The sequence below is a fragment of the Cetorhinus maximus genome, chromosome 21 (genome assembly GCF_964194155.1).
Source record: "Cetorhinus maximus chromosome 21, sCetMax3.hap1.1, whole genome shotgun sequence".
Lineage (NCBI taxonomy): Eukaryota > Metazoa > Chordata > Chondrichthyes > Lamniformes > Cetorhinidae > Cetorhinus > Cetorhinus maximus.
In genome coordinates, this window is record NC_135899.1 from 82086093 (window position 1) to 82105006 (window position 18914).

An 18914-nucleotide genomic window follows, 5' to 3' on the forward strand; every position below is an offset into this window, starting at 1 on the left:
GATAAAGTCCTGGCTGTGCCACAACTAGAGTATTGCATCCAGATCAGGTCACCACTCTTTGGGGAAGGATGGTGCACAGCAGATGTACCAGAAGGATTTCAGCAGTGGGTAATTTTAGCTAGAGTTGGAGAAGGTTGTTCTCTTTGGAGCAAGAGATTGAAGGAATCCAAGATTAAGACGGGCTCGAATAAGGCAAACATGGAAAAACTGTTCCCCTTAGCTGATGGTATAGGCAAGGCTGGAACATATTCCTTTAATTTGCAGAGAACAGATTCCTATGTATGAATGTATGCCACTTCTAGCATATGTTCAAGCCTTGCACCTTTTTTGAATTACCTGGGAGCTTTGGGAGCCTATAGTTCCCCATGGCTCTCTCTATTGCAACACCTCTGCTAGAATCGACCTGCCAACCATCAGCACCCTTTTCTCGTGTGATATAAATTGTAGTGAACATTTGAAATTTGACATTCTTGCACTTGTCCTGATGAGTGGAAGATGAAAAGCTTCAGCAACATCCAAGCTCTGCACTACCAAGAGACTGATCAGAAATATTGCAAGGTTTTGAACTGAGAATGTAAAGACTCCATGCACAATTTATTCTGAAAACATGATAAAATTGATGTTTACGTTAATCACTATGCCCAACTTCAGTTACCATAGCTACACTGATTCACAATTCTTGTTTATGTCTTTGCTTTATGGAATATGTATTCTGACCTGGGTTTTGTGCCAACACGTAGTTTACTGCAACCTGGCATCATAACTCTGAACAGTTCCAGGTCTTGCGGTGGTCGTGCTGATCCAGATTTACTCAAACAATACATGAAGTTACAGCACCACGATGGTCAGTTTCAGATCAGTGTATTGGCTGCATAAATTCACAAAGCAACCAAGAGGTTGCTCCCTTAAGCTGGAAAATCTAGAGCATAGGGGCATGGCCTTAGGATAACAGACCGAGGTGAGGAGAAACTTTTTTTCAGAGGGTTGTGAATCGTTGGAATTCTCTACCCCAGAGGGTTGAAGATGCTCCACCGAGTATATTCAAGGCTGAGATGGGCAGATTTTTGATCTCTCAGGGAATCAAGGGATATGGGGATTAGGCAGGAAAGGAGTTGAGGCAGATGATGATCAACCATGAATGGTAGAGCAGGCATAAGGGGTCATATGGTTTACTCCTGCTTAGTTATGATCAAAATTGAAATTCAAACAAAACTGGGAGGGCCAGATCAGCCATGATCTTATTGAATTACAGGGCAGACTTGAGGGGCCAAATGGCCCACTCCTATTTCTTATGTTATGTTCTAAAACTACAGAAAACTATATTCATTATAAAACTCAACTTCTTAAAAGGGCTGTGGAGCCATAACATTCAATAAAATGTTAATATTTAGTTTGACAGCATTTCATTCTACATCTCTACTTTTGGACATCATGTTAATTTATCTACATAATAAATGACAATTTTCCAAGCACATTGACAAGACCAGGTTTGAACATAACATTCAGTGGCTTGGGGAGAAAAGGCAGATGATAATCCGCTGCTCAGCAACTTACAACATTAGTAAGATACCTGGCCCAAAATTGGGAGTCTTGGGCTCAAAACATGAATCCCATGCACAAAAGGAAGTTTCCCGCATTAGCATAGGACTTAGCTGCAAAGATCAAAACATTCACTCAAACATGTTATAAGCTAAATAGCTTTACAAACTGGTAGAAACATTCCTCTTGTGACGAAATATAAAAAAAGGTAATGAATACAGCATTTAGTTCGCTATAAAACAATGTAGAATCATTGCATTTCAAAAGACTAATATTTCCAAGGCACCAAGTGAGCGCTTGTAATAAATGCTTAATTTCAATGTGTTTTTCCTGTGGGGATGGAAATTGTTAGCCCTAGTATCTGATTATTTGTGGCATGTTTGATATCAAAGTTGCTTGGAGATCTTCTGATTATGGTGGGGGGGGGACGGTTTTCGTTTACTTTGCCCTTGTGGTTCATTCAAGTTATAAACTAGGGAACTCGCTGATGACAAGTTTATTATTTTGGAATTAAAAAGTTCCCTGCACAATGTTGCAACTTGCATTGCAATGTGAAATGATGATTCATGAATTATCCAAAAACGTACAGATGGATGCCATGATTCAGCCATCTGGCTGTACAAAATTATTCAGCAGGAAGTTGGATGCAGTTCTGTTTTTTCACTATTACCACTTTACCCCTTGTTTGTCCAATCTATTTTCTGTTCACATGGTACCTATATTATGCTATTCTGGATTTAGTCCATCAGTTTCCATCCGTCCAAGATGTTGAAGCGCAATCAGCATCAGGCTGCAAATTGTGCAAGCCTCCATCAGAACATTTTGTTTGAAGTATACCAATTTAAAACAGCAATATTGAAGATAATTGGACTGAATATTCATGCCCTAGGAATCTGAAGTGCGGAGAGGCAGCAAATCACAGCAACGAACAGAAATGAACAATGATACGCGCACTGGGTGGGGGAGTGGAAGGATTTTGCATTCCAGTTCTCAAAACAGAACAGGGTGAGTGAATGGGAAGTTTCCACACAAGTTTATTCAGCACCCGATTACAGAAAATAAGTGCTAATTAAATCCTTCCTGGAAAAGTTCCACCCACTTGCGCTTAATATTGTTTTTTCTAATACAAATTCGTGTTTCAAAACTTGCACAGTATTACGAGGTTTTAAATATAATTTAATCCATTAATGCCATAAAAAACACAGCTGGGTTGTAAAACATCTTTAAGCATCTAGCCATCTTGTCCAGTAATGCAGGACAATAAAGTCATCAATATGATTGAATGTAATTATACTGTAGATAATGATCAGGAAACTCATTGCATTTAGAAAATATACATTTTAAGCTTCATACTGACATAGGCAGACATTCCAGTTTTAACAGTCATTTTATTGCACGCATACAAGAGAGCTCCTTTTGGTAGAAGTTACATACAAGTGAATTTCAAATTTAACTATAAATACTAAATATATACAGTTTTCAAACAATACTACTTATGCATACTCTTATCTTAAAGTGAATTTGCAGGCATGGACTGACTGCTTTTTGTGATTCCCTAAATGTTAATGCACTGTTATTAGATCTTCAGTGTTTATTCTTTCCCTCTCAATTTACATAATATAAAACACTGGGAAGCAGGCCATTTTACAGCATATTACACTTCAGACTCAGTAGTCCAAGGACTAGTTTACTACCCAACCACCTCCAACTCTTCTGCCCTCCCCCACCCCAAAATACATCTTTGATTCCTTATTCCACCCCCACCCCCCCCACAATCATTGCTTGTGTGCCTCTATGAACAAATACCTTCTGCATTAGTTAAAAAGGAGGAAGAAAGCACAGAGGCCAGGTCCAACATTAGTACACAGAGAAGGTGCTTTAGCTGGTAGGCAATAGACAAGACTGGACAGATATCTCAAAAGAAATGTTACTTTGTTCCCGACCCTGAAGGGGCAATGTACACATCGCCCTCCAGGCTCTACTCAATTCCAAATGCCGCCGTTTATTTTACTGTGCAGTGCAAGTAAGTCACAAGACGATGTAGCACATAACTTGGAGCAATTTTCAGCAAGTGTTATTTTGTGTGCATGTGTGTGTATTCAAGAGCAATTCATACTCTTCGAAAGGTTAGTCCAGTGAACCAGACCGTTCATCAAGTGTTAAAAACAAACTATTCAGCAGTTAGTAGATTTGTACTGTAACGTTTATTAAAATAAATGCCAGGGTTAATAGAAACAGCAAACACCATGAAATAAAATGCAAGCATGTAAAAACATTTTTAACAAGAAACTTATTAAATTGATAATGAGTTAACAAGTCAGAAAAGGCAACACTCCCAATGATAGATTGATTATGATGAATCTGCAATGGTTTCTGGCTATCAAAACCACAGGGGCCTCAAATTGGGAACAAAAAAAATTGTAAATGGTATATAACATACATACAAAATGAAGATAGAAAAATACATTATAAACTTGTAACAATGGTGGTAATTACAATACTATACATGTGTGTAGGCAATATGTTCAATATTGTACACAGCATATGTAATTGCTTTCATTCAACCAACCATCACGTAACAGCAGTGTCTTTGAGCTATACTCCTTAATGTAATTGAGGGAATACATAATACTGTCAAGAAAACTTTCAATGTTTTGGTTACAAAAAATACTGACAAAATAGAGTTTACATTAGTTGTATAAACTCAATGCAAATTGACAAAAATAATTAAAACATTGAAGGGCAGCAAGTAATAAACACATTGGAGATTGTTTTAAATTTGTTCTTATGCATTTTGTTCTGAAGTTAAACACTGCAGCATTGTAGTTTAGTGATAATAGCTGGTTTGTTGGCTTTTTAATTAATTAGGCAAAACTAAGCCAAGGCGGCCTTCATTTTGTAAGTGACCAATAGAAAACATACTTTTAAACTGTTTACTCAAAAAAGCCTACAACTTTATGAAAAAATGGCACAATGAGAAAAAGGTATAAACAACTTAGGAAGACACAAATGGCACAAAATACAAGCTAGTTGAGAAACTATTTCACACTTGTTGCATAGAATCAATGAACTGAATTCTTTAGACAGGCCTAATCTCATTAACTTTGAGTAGCTTCACACAACTGTCCTCACTGTCCTATCATCTTTTTGAAATACTTTTTTTTGCCAATAAAGACTGCTTCCCTCCTCTCCAATGATGGACTGGCATGCATCAGACTTAAGTCAAACAATGTATGTTAGACACTTACAAATTGACCAGGCAGGTATAAGGCACTATTTTGCTTTCTTTATGCTCCTTTCTCACCCACAACCCTGCAAAACGCTAGATACACTGTTTTGGTCTTCAGTTATGTTTACAACCATCCAGTATCACTTCCATTACTTTATTTTTTTAAATTTTTTTTGTATTTTGTTACTGCAAGTAAGTATAAAAAGCTAAATTGTCAAAAATATATATTTCTTCACCAGCACCCTGTAAAAGTATCTAGTTTTCCTCTGTTGTTTAAATGCACTGTACTTATCTACACTTTAATAACATGTATATAGCAAATAGAATAGGCAAGCATGGCTTTCACATCCTTCTTAAAGAAGTGTCTATTTACGGAGAGAATTAGAAAGTTTTTTTGCATCCAGAAACGTGACACATTATGAATGCACCTCAGTGTCAAGGTATATGTGAACAGTAAGAATGTTATTGGTTGTACTTACAATCAAGCTGAACTCAAAATATAAAACTAATACATTGGATAAATGTAGGAAGCTCAAACTAAGCAAACAAAGACAGTAAATAAGTTGGGGAAAAACTCTGCCAGGCAGCTCTCATCTATAGCGCACAATAGTAATTGCAAACGCTAGATACTTTAACAATGAAAAAAGTATTCTGACCCCCAGCAGCTACATTTTGAAGATTTTTGACACTGGATTGTCTGTGTGGGCTGGTAGTACTGGCAGATGTCTGGGTTTAGATTGAGACTCAAATTTAAATCTAGAACAGATCTGAACGCAACACTCTGGGTAAAACAGAGAAAGGTTTAACAGAAGCTCTACTGGTCATTAAACAGGACAGCAGATTATTTTACCAATCTGGCAAAAGATGGAGGCTGTTAAGGCTACAAAATAAAAATCTAAACAGGGGAAAATAACTCAACGTTGTTGACTGATCTAACTGGTTGAATTCATTAACTTTGACAATTTATCTATTTTCACTATGCTTTTCTCAACAGCTTCAATAATCTAGAAACTTTGTTCAGTGGCTTACAATGCTAAACAGCATCTTTATTCTGGTGTGATTCAAAAAAGGCAGAAGTGGCCCTAAAAAATGTTTGGCAAAAAAAGGTACTGTACATGAGATATTTCAAATCTTTGTCCTTAATTGTAGAGGTCAATCTTATTTTGTACTGTCAGTGTCGAACTCTTCCCCATTATACTTGACCCAAGGTTCATCCATAATGAATCATAAATGCGTTCAAAGACTTTGTAACTACAACATAAATTACATCAGATCTCCATCACATTTGTCCGTGGCAACTGCCTGTACAGCGCTCAATCCCCTGCCAGTGCTGTTAGAGACCTTTCTTACCATTCTTAGGGAGAATCTTTAAGAGATGATCACTGAGAAACAGTGGTGAGGGATGAACTGGACTTATTGCTTTAGTATTATTCAGTGCAGGTTCTGGTACCACACATTCACCCAACCAGAAAAGCCGTGGCTGGAGCTTTGTTTTTATAAACGTTGTTAGGTAACGAGACGAACAGACAGTGCCTCAGCTCGCTGCATTGAAGACAGGCAAGCATAGGCGATAACCAGTTAACTGATCAGCAGGCAGGCATGGTCAGGTCATCATTGGGTGAAGAGTTCAGAGGTCAAAGGTCATGGGTTAGTTGCCTGTGGCAGCTGGGTAGTTAGGAACATAAGAAAACAAAAAGATAGAAAAAAGATATTAGTGTCAGCTAGTGAAGACTGATGACATGAAAACTAACCATATAACTAAAAAAAACTATTTTTATTGACAGATCTGAAACGTAGTCAATCATGAGTAGAAGTATCATGATTTGAGTATGAAAACATGGTCAAACTTCTAAAAAAAAGTAACAGGAATACATTAAAACTAATTAATGGTTAGTAGCAGTCATAAGGTTCAAGGCTGGAAGAATTTTTGTACAAGATACATTTGCCCAAAATCAAACAAAATTTAGAGCAGTGGTCCATTACTTACAGTCCTAGTTCTCTGAAATACAAAGTAATTAAATACATAAACAGAAGGAAATTTTAAATTGACAAAATACACATTAAATTAGGCCATAGTGTGTTTTAGACACATCATACCACATTTACTTCTGACCTTGCACTATTGTTCTTTCTCCTGCCACTCACAATGGACTGCTGCCACATCCTTGCCCAGGGCACAAGATCCTTCTTTCCCAGTATCAGAAATAGCTGGGAAGGTCCCAAGTGGAATATCAAGAGACTCGAAAACCACTGCCTCTTCTCGGAGACACACAAGTTGTGGGTTCCAAATGTTCAACAACCTGTGCTTTAGTTTTTGTACTTATTCCACAGACAATAGAATCCTGTTTAAACTTTAATCTTCCTCAAGCATGTGACAGCTTTCGTGTGGCAGAAAACAGTACTTCAGATCAAAATTCTAATGAACGTGTTCGTTTCTGGTTAATAACTAGAAGCCTATAACTTTACATACTGGGTACTGTTGAGATGGTGATCCTTTGGTCTCGTACAATTTGAATTGTGGTCCTGCCAGATTTTTGTAGGGTCCAGGACCCAGGACCATTGGATTCATCCAGCCCTGAAGGTCTATAAAAAAAAAAATTGTGGGAAGAGAGACAGCAAAAGAATTCAAAATGCTTTTCCAAAGATGGTTGAGTTTGACTGCTATTAAACATTATTTAACAACAGCAAAAAACGCAAGGGCAAAAGTTATTTTTACCATATGTGAAAGTTTACTTTTAATTCTTTTGAAAACTATTTTGCCCCCCAAAGATTCACTTCCAAATTAAACAGCATTAAAAGGCACTGCTGCCACATTTCATGTAAAAAAAAAATACAATGTTGTTAACCAGCTACTTCACAGAATATTGGTAGGAGCCAACTATAAATGGGCATTTCAAGTCTGAAAATGAATACTTGCAGAAAAAATTTGTACAAAAAATGCTGCATCAGTTCCAAATAACTGCTTGCAGTTTCACTTCATATTACAAAAGTGCTCAGACATATAAATGGCATTGACTTTAAAGCTAATATTGAGTACAATTAAACCAGATAATGTTTATAGCATTGCACAAACTCTTAAATTCTTATAAAGCAGCCACATTTTGGAACCAGAGTGGGGAGGCAGAGAAGAGACTACAATTCTGCAGGTACATACTGGTGCACATTATATATACAAGTAACACATTTCAGATGTGGAAAAATATGCGGAACCAAAATATACATTCAATAGTTTAAACACCTCTCCCGCACGCACACAAACTTTTAAGAGTATGGTTTCTAGCTAGTGCTACTTGGAGCAGGTTGCCTTTTATTTTCACATGGAACATTAAAAGCACTATTAAATATCACAAACAAACTCCACAGGACAGCAAAACCTTGCAGGACAAAAAAAAAGTTAAAATTCCAATAACAGTAGTTGCCAGGGTAAAAATTCCAACACAGGAAAGCTAGACAACCAATATTTTATTAAGACTAAATCAGGAGAAAACATTTTTTGCAGATAACAAAAAAAAAGAAATACAAACTCAGTGCAAATTTGAACAGTTTTACCAGAGTAGGCATAACCCTTGAATATATGCAGCACACCTACAGTAAATACTCAGGTACCAAGGTTAACTGTAAACACATTTCCAATTCATATAAGAGGGTTGAATTTCTTCCATATAGGCAGTTATTTCTAAAGAATGATTCCAGCTGCAAGAACTACTACTACCCTAACCACTAACCTTAAACTATAAACACTGAAGGAGCAATTAGTCAATAAAAGGCTTTCTTGCTAGTTAAAAACTTACTTCAATAAAATATTTCAAATATAAATTATTGTTTACAAGCCCTCACTACTGTCCTAAACTTAAATGCAACTAACCAATTTGGAACCAGCCATTATAAAATGCTCCTAGTTATCTGATTCATATTGCCTTGCAAATGTTAAGAAAAAAATTGATCTAGGTTGTTTGAAGCATTTATTAGATAAATGATTAATAAGGAAATGTGGACATTTTAGTAGCTTCATAATTTTGAGCTCCCCTTATTAAAAAAAACCCCAAAATCTCAGCAACTAATCCTACCTTACACAAATATATATACTTTTAATATGATTAACTTTTTTGCGAAGTCACAGATGGAGGATGGATTTATATAAAATGGTTTACTATATTCAGTGCAAGCAAAACAGATTTTCATTTTCCTGACTTCTCATTATTTACTGCTTGCATTGTATCATTCAGGAATGTAAAGAATTTTGTTTTTAAATTTGTAGTGTTCTTTATTGCTAACTGGAATAAAACAGTTTTGGTGTTACAGTTGGTCATTTCATGCTCCCGATCCATTTAACCAAGTACTTCCTGCTCTCGAAAGTCACGGTTTTAATACTGATCAAAGTAAATGCCATTTTGGCTACAAAACTAAACTAACCTCTGTCTGCGGTCACAACCCTTTGGTAAGGATGGACACGCGAATCATGCCTCCGAACTTTAGTTGCCATCGCACCTAGTTAAATTGCAACAAGTCCAAAAAAGAGTTAGAATATTTTTCTTAAAAAAAAGGAACTCAAAAATTGGTGAAGTAGTACACATTTCAATAATAACAGCACAATGACTTGAAAAGTTATGCAAAAGAAAATTTAGGTAGTCTTGCCAGACAACATTGCTTTACTAACTGCTTATCTCTTAGTACTGTGCGCTGGGGCTGTAAAAGGGTCTCATTTCAATGGATATTGCAAATAGGAGCTACATATCAGGCAAGTGTTTACAGTCTCATGTACATCTGATCAATCTGGCCAAAAGCAGTACAACTCATTAAGCATTTAGGGATAGAAGTTGCTTGCTGTCAAAATGCAAACACCCCAAAGATGGTCTGCATTATTTGTTGCATCATCTTTTTATCCAAATAAATTACTCAAATGCAGCCTCATTTTCATTGTTAGCCATTTGGACTATTCCAGCATGTAAAAGCTGACTGAAAAATCTGCAAGAGTGCATTTTATCCACTTTTAGTTGCAATTGTTTATGGACAGTTTTATAATGCCACCTACTCTAGAATCAGTAATTTCCTAACTATCCACACTTGAGCTCTGAACTTCTTTCCTTCAATTCAATTTTTTCTAAAATTCAAAATCCTAAAACCGGACACAAGTTGATTGGGCCATATTATAAACTGTGATTAAAAATGCACCCTGTAGTCAAATGAAATAATTAAAGAATTTGTTTCAATAGCATCAAGGAAAGTCCTTACCAAACCCCAGAGGACAAAGGAAGAAAAAAAAAGTTACATTCAGACAATAGCTTTGCTCCTTTATAGCATTGCAATATGTAAGCTCACTAAAATGCCTGTTATTCTGGTATGAATGATCCACATATAACAGATAAATATAGCCAGTATTTAATAAGGAAAGATTCTGCATAACTTGAAAGGGTAATCCTTCTAAACATAGGTCTTTACCAATTTCAACAATGTAGAATGAACTCTCTATCCTTTGGGAAACCTATAGATTAAGGTGGGCCTTGTTACAAGTTTTGTGATGTTAGATAAACAGCACCACACAAATAAGTTATCTACTTAATTATACTCTTGTGCTATGTTGTTAATTAAGTTAGCACCAGTAAATGTTCAAGAAAAACTATGGGCATCAGTTTACACATATAAAACTTAGTGCAGAAGAGAGATCTGGAACCACAGTAAAAACCCATCAGCATTCATTGATAAGCAGTTAGTAAAAATAAAGAGTACAAAAATAAATGAGCCTTGCACCAAGCAGAGATTGAAACACTGCAGATTTGGATCATGAGTGCCAGTTTGGCAAGTGTCAGTGTGTTACAAGGGTTGATCAGTGGTTAGTGTGCATGTGTGCTACAAAGATCAGATTTCAATACCTCTTGCTCCATCACAGATAATGAAAGAAACACACTTGACTAACTCAAACAACACTTGCTGTTTTATGGTACCAGCAGGAAAGGAGGTCAGGATCAGGATTTCCAGATTTTGCAGCGGAATTTTCTTCAAGACATTAATTAAAGCAGTTTTTTTTAAAGCTTCACCCAATCTGGATCCAATTCACAGGCACAAAGACAAGAGGTTCCATTGTAATGATTAACCCTTAAAGCCCTAGCCACAGCATTTGTTTACAAATGATAATTTCTCTTCAGTTAGCAGGTTATGGGTTAATTTATCAATGCTTACAGATTAATGCTCTTACTGAGATTAAAGCACCAATCCACTACTTCAGAGAAAAAAAAATAAAGGTTTGGTAGATCAAAAAATCTTGGGACCATCTAGGATTCCAATATTCATTTTCATCTGACCTTCAAATCACAGAAGCTGCATCTTTTTAAAATAGGTAATGCCTTATTCACATGGGTCAAACAGAGAACAATCTAGATGCAGTTCAGAATTCCCTCTAAACTGACTCATTGTATCTTAAACCAAACATAAAATCCTCGTCTTTGCCCATTTATTCCCGAATTATCAGCACTTTTACATGGTGGATCGCGATCCACTGGAAAATTAGACAGAAATTGTGCACACTTAAAGGCATCGAGATATAAAATAGAGACTTTTGCTATTTCAAATTGGGTTGGATTTAAACCCAGACAACAGACAAGAACAAACAGTGTTCTAATCCATTGCATCACCCAGTTCCTGATATATTTCTTGCAATTTTCCATTCTGATGTAGATTAAAAAAATATTCTAAATTATTTATCACTCTTGAAATCTAATATTCTTTGTGGGAAAGCTGATAACAAACCCCTTTAATTCTGGTACTTTTTGATTTATCACCGTACATATCATCTCCTTGCTGCTCCAAGTAGTCTGATAGGGTATGTGATATGGCATTCTTCCAATCAGGTCTTCAGTGTATCCACTTTTCAACATCGCTACAAGGGAACACTTGTCTCAAAAAAAAAAGTGCTTTAGGTACTTTAAACCACTGACCGTGTCCTTAAGTCTTAGGATATATTGTATGATGTGGTAAAGCCTGCCAAATACTGAACACCCTGTACCCAAAATAAGCATGGCTATACTGCTCGTGTTTCAATGTGCTTGGTCAGGCTCTTCACTTCTTCTGAGGAAGTTATTTTTCCTGAGGATTCAGACACATGTCCCATGCATTCTTAGCCTTTTGTTGGAAAAGTCATACCTAAGAACAAACAATCAGCAAGATAAGACAGTTAAGCATTTTAATTTGGAAGAACTCCAAAATTGACATTGCACAACATATCCATTGGTTTGTCTTAAAGATCATACAAGGAACAGTTATGAATTTTCTATTGTGATTAAGCTTTTTACCCCCTTGCAAACCCCTCTACCCATGTTCAAACAGTCTGGCTATACTCTTGATGTTTTGTTAATCTAGGAAAGCTGGGCAATTTTAAATTATTCATTCATGGGATTAGGGCACCGCTGGCTAGGTCAGCATTTACTGTCCATCCCCAATTGCCCTTGAGGTGGTGGTGGTGAGGCTGCCGCCTTGAACTGCTGCAGTCCAGGCGTTGTAGGAACACCAACAGTGCTACTAGGGAGGGAGTTCCAGGATTTGACCAAACGACAGTGAAGGAATGGTGATGTAGCTCAAAGTCAGGATAGTGTGAGACTTGGAGGGAAACTTGCAGGTGGTGTTATTCACATGCATCTGCCGCCTTGTCCTTCTAGGTGGTACAGGTTGCGGGTCTGGAAGGTGTTGTTGAAGGATCTATCTAATTGAGTGGCAGGGCAGGCTTGAGAAACTAAATGACCTACTCCTGTCCCTATGAAGTGGGGGGGGGGGTGAATAATTTAACACTGAAATTTATCCAACTTGTTATTGCAAACTAAAGTTAGATCAGAATTTTAAAATTGTGTTCTCACTTTACTATGCAACAGGATGCACATAGCTAGAAAATGTGCAAGGTAAGAATGTCTTTAATAACGGTAGCTGTAATGGCAAACGCCCATTTTCTCACCAAGGTTTTCAAATATCCAAATTCACAACATGAGCAAATAAAATGTTTTCATACTGAGTTGGTATTATGGGTATGATAGCATAGTGGGTTATGTCACTGAACTGACAATCTAGAGGTTTAATAATCTGGAGAGAAGAGTTTAAATCCCACCACTGCAGTTGGGAAATTCAACTGAAATTAAATAAAATCTAAAATTAAAGCGATCAGTAAGGGTAACCGTGAAACTACAGGATTTCTATTAAAGCCAATCTGGTTCACTGATGTCCTTTAAGAAAGGAAATCTGCTGTTCTTAGCCGGTCTGGCCAATGTGTGAATTCAGAACCACAGCAACGTGGTTGACTTTTGGCTGCCCTCTGAAATAGGCTGGGAAGCCTCTCAGTTGTATAGGAATTGGCAGTAAATGCTGGCCTTGCCAGTGATGCCCACATCCCATGAATAAACAAAAATGAAATTTCAAAAGTTGCATATTTTTCTTTGCTCCATCAATTTTTTCAGGACTATAGCCTGCAATCATTTCCCCAATTTCATAGCCAAGACTGTCATTTTCACACCTACACGCTGCAAACCATTAAAAGCCTATCTTAATTTTCTCTTTAAATTTCACGTCGCTATTATAGCCCAAATGAACTAATTTTTTACAGGGCAATTTGTCCAAGCACAGAAAAATAACTAATATTTTATAGTATGCATATTCAGATATTTTTTAAAGAAGCTTTTATTAAAAAAGGAAAGGACACTGTTCAATGAAGCATATCATTGATTAGCTTCCTCTTCCAGTGTGGCGCCCACCACTATGAATAACTCGTATCTATTACATTGCCTCGTAGTTAATGGGAAGTTCTCTCCAACATATTGGTTTTAAATTTGTTGCATTAATTTCTATTCATAATCTGGTTTAATCTTTATTCCACCCAACACTGAATGTGGAGTCAGAAGTGATTGATGAATAACCAATTAAAAGGTCAGTTAATTTTAACTGACAAGTAAAGCAATATGTTAGAGAGTAGAACTACTACTAAGTGAGCTTTCGCTTGGCAGCCAACAGGCCCTCAACATTGACTTTTAGGATTTGGAGAACATGCCCTTTTGCCATAAAGCCAGGGCACTTTTGAGACTGGCGGTATTGGGAGGGGGACTGAGATTCCACCAGGGGCCTCTTTTGGAGTCCTTTAGTTTTTTCCTGGAATTCAATCTATTGGTAGGATCATTAGCTTCTCCAGTGCACTTGGGTACTGACCGAAGGGGGTGGGGGAGAAAGAGTGGAGCGCTGGAAACATGAATGCTGATCCATTGTGATACATAGCGACTCACACTGGATATGGCTTTAGAGAAATTCAGTGTGTTCCACTCCACCATGCCAAAAAAGAATTGTATATCTATATGGATGGCCAGTGACTGAAGCACGATCTCAACCCAACATACTTGGCGGTGACTCTAGAAGGACAGAGCCCTATGTAGGAACATCTGAAGAAAACAGCAAAGGTCAAAGCCAGAAACAACCTACTAATCAAATTTCCTGGATCTACATGGGGTACTGCTGGCACAACACTTTACTGCCAAGAATGATAGGGCAAGTGCTGAGGCCCAGAATACTGTGCACCTGTCTGGCAAAGGTCATCACACAAACACACATCTTGTTGACACTCAATTGAATGCAACAATGCACATCATAACTGGAACCCTCTGCTCAACGGCCTTCGTACAAACCCCTTATGCACTTGGAGAGGCAAACAATGCTGCACATTACCGAGGAGTGCCCTCTACAGACTTAATTGTCAGGCCAATCACCTCAAGCTCAACAAATGAGGCTTTGGCAATTTGCATTCACTAAATAAATGAAGTGGTATTAATCAGAGTGAAAGTGCTTAGATTCAAGATGATAGTTAAGTGACAATGGACAAATTCAGTGATTTTTTTTTGATTCAATGCAAATAATTTTCATTTTCATCTGGCTACATGAACCTGCTTGCACAGTGTAAAAGGTACTGCAATCCTTAAAAAGGGGACAAACAGCTCTACAATTTTATAACTTAGAACAAAAATATTTAAGATCTAAGGCATATTAAATTATCTGAAAAATAAACATCAAGTTTCTCAATGCTAACACTTAATCTTGATTTCTGATTTTGCTTACCTAGAACCCCACTTGGCTCCATTGGATATTCCAGTAGAGATGCAGCAGGTGCCAGAGCATATGGGTACTCGTAGGGTGTTGTATAGATTATACCAGCTTCTGGCGAAGATGGTACTAAGGCAGTCGGATGAGGGGTTCCATTAGGCATAACTGCAGTTGTCTGAATTGGCCTAATTATATTCATTATGGCAGGACCAGCTGGCGTAGAGGCACGCAAGGCAGCTGGTGGAAGCATGGGTGCAGCTGGTCCAGTTATCAGTCGTGGACCCTGTGACGTTGCTGCAAGAGAAAAGGCAAGGGTAGCTGCAGTAAGCAACAGGGATTGAGAGGAGGGGAAAAGGATGGTGAGCAGGAAACAGGAGGGAAAGAATTAAAGAAAAAGTATGATAGGGAAGGAAAACAGGAAATTAGTCCATGCAATGATCACATGTACCCACACAAGCAGCCCCATTGCAAGCTGATTTTCCATTACCAATATTCATCAAGCAAAATTTTAAGGAAACAGACAGTGCAAACTAAAGTGATATAGATAGCAAATTTCACCACAGAGTAAACATAAATCTGTAGTTTAAATAAGCCATATGATGAGCAACATTTAACATCAGTCATCCGAGATCAAGTGGAGTCATGTTATGTACCTAACCCCCTTGCTTTTCATTCCTAAAATAGCATCTGTTCAAAAACAATCCCTACACATTCTGAAATGGAGAATGAAAGCAATGTGTAACTTTCCTTCAGATTTTTCAATCAAAAGCATAAACGTGCATCACGGCTCAATACAACCCTTCAATCTTAATTCTTAAAATGGATTTCTTTTGCTGAATCAATTCCCTTATTTCGAATTTCAAATGTTACATTAGCCACGGATCTCAGATGAACTGTAAAATGAATAAACATAGCTACATGCCTCAATTATTCTCAGGTACAGACAGTGGCACTGGCATTTCTATATTTGACAGTACTGAATTCTTATTTTCAGCTGCATTCAAATGGGTGCAAAATTTGTACAAAATTTCACCAAAAATGCAGTTATGTTGCGTACATGCAAGGTGATGCCACTTGTTTATAGCCAAGTTTCTCAACAGAAATTCAGTATATCACAAGAACAATGCTGAAATATAATCAGAAAATGCTGGAAATACTCAGGTCAGGTAGCATCTGTAGAGAGAGAAACAGGGTTCTCCCTGAGAGAAACAGGGTTGACCATTTCAGGTCAATGACTGGCCTTTATTTTTCTCTCCATTTGAATATTTTCAACATTTTCTGCTTTTATTTCAGATTTACAGCATCTGCAGTATTTGGCTTTGGTATAAGATTGTGTAACCAGTGAACTTGTATGACAAAATACTGCTGCCACATATCACCAGTGCAGGCTGGGGCAGGTAGAACCAAGTAATAAAACTAATTCCCATCACTTAAATACAAGTTAGAATTAATTCTGTAATCATCCCTAAAAGTGGCAATCACAACATAGACTATATTTTAGAATATTCTAGAAGTGTCAGCCAAATGTTTGTATGGTCCAAAAAATGTATCAATTGGCATCACCTCATCCATGTATTCAATATGCATAGCTACATACTTTTGTACACCAATCATGCAAGTGAATATTTTGAAAGAAAAACCCATGAATTTGTTGCTCAGAAAACTGATTATTTAAGGCAAGAAAAGGTAACATCGTAGAAGTGGGTAAAAAATGAATTCAGACAATACTCCACTCACAAAAGCAAATTCTAATCTATCCCTTCACGGTTCAAAGATTAAACTGAAAACAAAGCTGATTAAAACAAATTAAACATTTAGGGTGCCGACAAAAACTGGTCTCTCCTAATTAAGTTAAGCAACATCTATCAAATGCACGCTAAAGTTCAAAACCCTTAATAGTCTAAATCATGCAGTGATCATTTCCTTTGGTTCTTAATTAGAAAGTTTCAGAATTTATGGAGTCATGCAATTTTAAACAAACCAGTCTGTTGCCATCCTATAATTAAATATTTTTATATATCAACAACTCACTTTACAAATCAGCATTCTTATTTAAACTACATGAAAAGTTTTAAGATGCCAAGTTCAGATTTAATCTTTTTCATTAGAAGACCGTCAGCAATAGTTTAAAGAATAGCTTCTAATTTTAAAATGGATGCACTATTTATATAGCTACAGAAGCTCTGTCATACCCACCACTCCCCACCTTTTCTCCTGAAAGCATTGAGTTTATGACTAGCTTCTCCATCACAAGTGTTTGAAAAAAAGTTACAAGTTTAAGACAGCTAGCAATGGTTCACAAACATTCCAAGTGCCTGAAATGTGAAGGTATTCCATTTTCCAGCACTACTTGCAGCATGTCGACATTTACTGTCTGAGTTCTCAGACAAGGTGATGTGGCCAAGGTGAGAGCTGTTGACTAGTTACATGCACAGTAAAGGGTTCTCAAGGTATAGGTAGTTATCCCATCAGGACTTGAACCCAGATGTGAACTGCAGGGATTGTCTACTTAGTTCATTACTCTTACCCAAGAGGAAACCCTCTTTCCCATCAGTCTAGATTTGTATCCAGTCAATGACTCCAACCCTCTCGAACGGAGAGGAAAAAAATCAGACCGTTCACATGATGTGCTTCCGATCACAGTTACACCATGACTTAGCCTACCCATTCCCCCCACACCACTCTTGCTTCAGCTCCCGAAATCCTCATCCATGCCTTTATTACAGTCTTCCGGACTTAATATTGAGTTCAACAATTTCAGATCATGAACTCTCTCCTCCATCCCCAACCCCTTTCAATTCCCCTTTTTCCAATAATTTATCATTTTTTTTACAACTATACATTTTTTCTTTTCCCTCCTATTTTTAAATGTATTTCAATCTATTGTTTCATCTCCACCTTTTAGCCCATTTCGATCCCTTCCCCCCACCCTACCCTCATTAGGGCCATCTGCCACTAGCTTGCTTCCCTTAATGTCCCCTATTAGCACATCCTTTAGATAATATCACCACCGTCAACACCCCTTTGTCCTTTTGTCTATGACATCTTTGGCAGTCTCTTCTTGGCCTCCACCTATCACTGGCCCCCTATCGAGCTCTCCTGTCCCATCCCCTTCTATCAGCTTATATTTCATCTCATTTCTAGATGAAGGGTCATACGGACTCGAAACGTCAACTGTATCCCTCTCTGCAGATGCTGTCAGGCCTGCTGAGTTTTTTCCAGGTATTTTTGTTTTTGTTCTAGATTTCCAGCATTCGCAGTATTTTGCTTTTATCTTAGTTTCTAAAATTTTCATCCTGGTTTTCAAATCCCTCCATCACCTGAGCCCTCCCCATCTTTGTAACCTCCTTTGGCCCTACAATCCTCCAAATCTGGCTCCTTGAGCATCTGATTTTAATCACCCATTTCAGTTGTGCGGACCTCAAGCTTTGGATTTCCTTCCCTAAACCTATTCGCCTCTTTATCTCTACCTCCTCCTCCAAGATGCTCCTTAGAACCTTTGGTCAAGCTTTTGGGCATCTGTTTTACTATCCCTGTTACGAAGCATTTTACCATAAAAGGTGCTATTATAAATGCAATTTCTTGATGTTGACAGATGAAAACACTAACTCACTGCATCGTTTAGTATCCCAAGCTATTAAGTGCATTATATTAAATAAAAACAATTACACTCAAATAAAATGCAGTTCCCTTACGTGCTTTGATATTGGCATCTCTGTAGGTACCATTAAGAATAGCTAATTCCATCAGTTGCATCTTCTTCAAATTGTCTTCACCCTCTGCCTGCAATAAGAACAACCATTGTTAATTATACAAATGGAGTCAGTTAATTATACAAATGAGTCATTCTTGGTGCAGTTTCTAATCAAGTAACATAACAATCATGGATTTGATGGTAATGTGTGTTAGTGATTGGCAAGAAACAGCATCAGAAATCTCGTCTTATTCTAAACTAGGATCTTGGAACTCAAATGTATCCAGGGTTGGTTGTAAAAAGTTGGTCACCAAAATGAATTCAGCAGTATTATAAGGCAGCGGGAGGGGAACACACATTTCAAGGGATAAATTTTCAACAATATTTCCTACT

The 18914-nt window shown here is 37.4% G+C and overlaps 1 protein-coding gene across 13 annotated transcripts in view; it reads right to left on the minus strand.

Annotated features, from left to right (window-relative positions):
- Window positions 1-3724: 3724 nt before the first annotated feature.
- The window catches only part of LOC144696068 (KH domain-containing RNA-binding protein QKI-like), a 99479-nt gene continuing 84289 nt past the window's right edge, over window positions 3725-18914 (minus strand). For 2 of the 13 annotated variants that reach the window (XM_078567289.1, XM_078567293.1), the window contains exons 5-9: window positions 18523-18610; window positions 14843-15145; window positions 9182-9256; window positions 7239-7351; window positions 3725-6433 (exon numbers count right to left, since the gene is read on the minus strand). In XM_078567289.1, coding sequence (XP_078423415.1) covers window positions 6410-6433; window positions 7239-7351; window positions 9182-9256; window positions 14843-15145; window positions 18523-18610 — 603 coding nt within the window. In that variant the 3' untranslated portion in view covers window positions 3725-6409. Of the gene's footprint in view, window positions 6448-6592; window positions 6768-7236; window positions 7352-9181; window positions 9257-11549; window positions 11906-14842; window positions 15146-18522; window positions 18611-18914 lie in introns of those variants that run through there. The other 11 variants (XM_078567298.1, XM_078567299.1, XM_078567295.1 and 8 more) reach the window with 10 other exon arrangements.